This window comes from Vigna unguiculata, chromosome 4 (genome assembly GCF_037176805.1).
Source record: "Vigna unguiculata cultivar grain cowpea cultivar isolate G323 ecotype 2 chromosome 4, ASM3717680v1, whole genome shotgun sequence".
Taxonomy (NCBI): domain Eukaryota; kingdom Viridiplantae; phylum Streptophyta; class Magnoliopsida; order Fabales; family Fabaceae; genus Vigna; species Vigna unguiculata.
In genome coordinates, this window is record NC_140795.1 from 30,907,900 (window position 1) to 30,912,751 (window position 4,852).

The 4,852-nt window shown below is 33.5% G+C and overlaps 1 protein-coding gene across 1 annotated transcript; it reads right to left on the minus strand.

Moving 5' to 3' along the window:
* Window positions 1–950: 950 nt before the first annotated feature.
* Window positions 951–4,619, minus strand: LOC114181639 (uncharacterized). The gene is made up of 3 exons (XM_028068147.2): window positions 4,239–4,619; window positions 1,742–2,117; window positions 951–1,171 (listed from the first exon to the last, which is right to left on the minus strand). The coding sequence occupies exons 1-3, from the start codon at window positions 4,463–4,465 to the stop codon at window positions 1,139–1,141; spliced, it is 636 nt and encodes a 211-aa protein (XP_027923948.2). The 5' UTR covers window positions 4,466–4,619; the 3' UTR covers window positions 951–1,138.
* Window positions 4,620–4,852: the final 233 nt, after the last annotated feature.

A 4,852-nucleotide genomic window follows, 5' to 3' on the forward strand; every position in this document is an offset into this window, starting at 1 on the left:
CCCAAGGGGTAGTTGTTAAGGGATGATCTAATGTGTATTCCATTTATTTCTAGTGTGATGAATGGTATAATCTGATGGAATAGTATAATTGAACTCTTAGGGTTTGGATATTGGAGGTCTGGAAAAATTAAGCATGATAAAGTTAATTATACTAAAACGATTTTGTTGGAATTAGACTAAGTTATAATTAGTGGCACTAACATCAGGTTCTTTGAGGGAATTGATTGAGATAGAGATAAAAGAGCATCCAAAAATGGTATGAGGATCATTCGCAAGGCCTACAAGACTGGGAAATTGCCCAGAAATCCATGTATCGCCTGGCGGCACAGGGTTTGCCGCCAGGCGCCTTCACAGCAGTATTGTTTCTGTGTGGTTGCGAAGACAGTGAGGATGTGGGGGATTTTGAGGTCCAGATTGACAAGTGAATGGAATTAGGAATGTTACACTACAGAAAAAATGACTTTAGGCAATGGACCAAAAACCATGGCCTAAAGTAAAAAAACCGTGGCCTAAAGATTAGACAACGAATTGGCAACGGATTTACAATCGTTGCATAGGTGGTCGTGGCCTATACTATAGGCAACAGTTTTTTTCCGTTTATGCCAGGAAATTTGAAAACTGTTGCTTATTATGCAACATTTAAAAAACGTTGCCTAAAATGTTCCAATAGGTAATAGTTTTTTGGCCAATATAATGCAACGGTTTTTTCGTGTTGCTTATTTCTATAGACCACATTTATGAAAGTGTGGAACTAAATAGATTTGTTTTAACAAGGCTTATAAAAATTGAATGATATAAAATAATTTAAAATATAATTTTAATTTTATCTATACATTTAGACAATACTATTTTAAATAAAATATTAATAATTTTATTTCAACAGTATTAATTAAAATATATTTATTCTATTAAAATAGTATAAATAAAATAAAATAGATTAAATAAGACACTTCTAACATATAATATGGAATTGAAAATTTTCATATATTGCAAAATTATATTGTAAGATTGTGTACAATTCCATAAGGAAAAATGTTTACAACTAATTAAAAAGTATTATGTTCTCCAAAAAAGAAAAAGTACAATTTTTCTTGCACTTTCATTCCTCTTCATCTTCATATACCATTTGGATTTTTTATCATTCTTCATCCTCTTGATCTTCACCAACATCCTGAAACAAAAAAAAGTTCAATTTATCTCTTATCCAAATCCCAACTAATAAAACAAAAATAATCCAAGTCTTAACTAATAAAACATTTGATCAATATGTAAATAGAGCCTAGGTTGCATTTTGTATATATCAATTCAACAGAAGAAAATTAGGATCAAACAACTATATTGAAAAATGTAACACATGTTTAAATTCATTCAATAAAATTTCTAGACTAAAAACTGTATTACAATCACAAAGCTGAAATATGAATTTTTGTCATGGTTAAAGAACAACCCCACTACTCCTACATATCATCTTAAAGCACTTGCATAGCATTCAACATCTTAAATGAATGACGTAAGATCCAATGCATAGTCTATAAAACTGGACCAGAATGGCTAGTTTGATTGAATTGACTATGCATTTAGGGTTTGACCAATTGAACCAATGCAAGCTTAATATGAACACCAATCAGTGGCAGAATTCAGCAGCATTATTATAAAATAATTCAATATATACATTTGTAAACACCAATCAGTGGCAGAATTCAGCAGCACTAGCATTTGATCAATTTGTGTTTAACTATACCTGTACTTGATAATCATTTGAATTAGGATTATATGTTGATGCAGATGAATGAGGTCCAACTGCATTACTTTCTTTGCCCAAAAGATGTGTCATCAATTCATTTATATCATCATCATCATCATCATCATCTAATTCTGGATTTTGTTGCTTGAGCATGAATTTCATCATTGCCTTCATACCATTCATTTCTTCTTGCATGCTACTCATTTTAGCTTCACATTCTTTTTTTATAGAAGCAATGTTTTCATTTCTCTTGAACATGGTAGGTGTCATAGTCCTTCCATAGCAACGCACTCGACCAGGCTTTCCCAAGCAAAGATTCAAATGTTTCTTCCAATGACTCATTTGAATTTTCAATGGAAGTTTGAAATGTAGCCTAATATGAAAGTTATTATAAAATAATTCAATATATACAAAGATTGAATTATTTTATATATTCATTAATGTATATATAAAAAAATTAATTAATGAAAGTTATTATAAAATAATTCAATATATACATTTGACGAGGATCTTTGGATACGAGAAGCCACCATTGACAAGCTTGGAATCTACATTTGTAATACCATAATGGGCCTTTTTTAATTTCACCTTTTTTTCCCCCGAATTTCAATTCCCATTTCATTCATTTACACACTGTACTCTCCCCGTATAACAATTTCTTGTCTTTCAAATTCATGGTATACAATGTGGTGTGAGTTTTACTTTTGCTTCTGAACCAACATACATGGCTACTATTTTTTTATTTAAATTAATTTTTTTGTTCAATTATGGAAGAAGAAGGTACAAATTAGTGTATGAGTGACATTACATATAGAAAATGACGGAGACAAATTCTGAAGATGTACCAAAGAAAAATGAAAGAAACCGAATTTTTAATATTGGTCCCCTCATATGAGTACTAAAAACCTTCAACTTCTTATCTTCAGATTCATGGAAACAATGGCAAAGAAAAGGACAAGGGAACAACATATAGGTGACACAAACTCTGTAAAGAGGGTAAAAGGCACAATGATATCCTGAAGGAAGATATCTGATGCATTGAACATGGTCAAGTATCAAATCCCTCTTAATCAAACAGTATGGTTGACACCTCAGGCATTGGTAATAATGAATAGATCTGATATGATACACCACTTTTTTCCTGTTACGTGAGCGAACAGAAGGGCAGATATTCCTAAATTCCATTTTGTACAAAATATGTAATCCATTAAATCTACAACTGAACAGGAAAAGTCACAATAATATGTTTCCTTTTTGAAAATGACTTGACATTTTTTAGTTGGCTCTTTATAGGCCATACTATACAGATGGGATACAAGCTATAGAATTTTTTTTTGTTGAGAAGAAGCTCTCTAGCTTCTTAACTGTCACAGGTTCCACTGAAAGGCCTATGGTTTCATTGGTCTAATAGTATACAAGAGACTCAATGGATTACTTATCTGAAGATAAGAAGTTGAAGATTTTTAAAATTGTTCTCTCTTAACTCAAAACTACTTTCCAAGAACAACCATGTGAAGACCCTACCAGAGACAAAACGAATAATACACAAGAAACGTCCTAGCACTATACATGACCAAACCCCAAGGATTCAAGTATAAAAGTGGAATGTATATTTTCATCAAGTGTCCAAATATATCCAGTTTTGAATGGTGATTACCTATACTATTGGATAACAATGACCATAGAAAATATTTTTCTGCAAAAAGTTACTCAGATTGGGATAGCGGGTGGGAAACTTACTTATAGATAGTTTATGCATTATTTTTGGTATTTAGGCATATTCCATGACATCCTAATTTTTAACCAGGTTGCCTCTTTCACCAGTGAGGAAAAAGCAATAGAAAAGTATAATGACAAGTTAAGAATATCTTATATTACAACTGTTGAACAAGGGCTGGCTTTAGGGTTTGGAATGGGAATACTTTTGTTGATTATATTTTCCACCTATGCACTTGCCATGTGGTATGGTTCTAAACTCATAATTGAGAAAGGCTATGATGGTGGAATTGTTTTAAACATTATCATTTAAATCAATACTGATGCAATGTAAGTGACACAATATTTTTCTTTAAGTCTTTGGAGCTCTGTTTTTGTTTGATGATCATCAATAGTATTTTATTTACTTAATTTACATCCCTTGAGAATCTGTTAAACTAGGGCCCTTGGTCAGGCAACCCCTTGCGTGAATTTGAAGAATTTTCAAGTTAGATGGATTAGAGAACAAATTGGACTTGTGGAGAAAGGTAATAAATTTGAACCTACTGTTTCAGTTCCGAGTTTAGGCTCAAACCAAGGGTGAATAGCAACTCTTTGTTCTTAGCTTATCAAAATGATTTACAAATATTAATACTATCTACTGTTTCCAGCATTAGATATCCAAAGATCCTCGTCAAAGGATCCTACGGAGCCCCATCACAAAGCTCATTGACAATTTTCAAACAAATAGCAACTCTTTGAAACTGAAATGAAAAATATATTTGAAAGTGGAGCATACCAGAGAACTGCGCGATGACGAAAGTGAACCGATGATGGCGCGACGACGAAAGTGAACCGATGATGGCGCGACGACGACGAGAACTGACCACGAGGCGACGACGAAGGTGAACTGATACAGCGCGACAACGGGGGTGAATCACGCGACGACAACGGGAAGTGATGACAGCACGACGACCACCGGAAGTGATGACGGTGCGACGAGCACGGTGGTAAGCCGATGGCCATGAGACGGTGTGCGATTGACGATGGACGGTGTTTCGCAATCAGTGGTGATGGAGTCCAGAAGAGGAAGCCCTTACGAAAATAAGGTTTAATTTGAATAGGGTTTAATTTGGACAGTGAGTGAGTGGAGACTAAGAATTAGCAAAGTGGAGGGAAGAATTATAGCCTTTTCATTTTTTTAGACACTGATTTCAATAACACATTGATACTAGGCGCTTCCGAAATTATTAAATTTATTTTTTAAAATTTAGGTTAAATTGTTCTATTGGTCCCAAATTTCGTATGAAAATTTGAATTTGGTCCCTCATTTGAAAAAAGTGTTAAATAGGTCCCTAATTTTGGAAAGTTGTCTCAATGAAGCCCCTTCCGTTAAAAATGCAGAAACGGCGT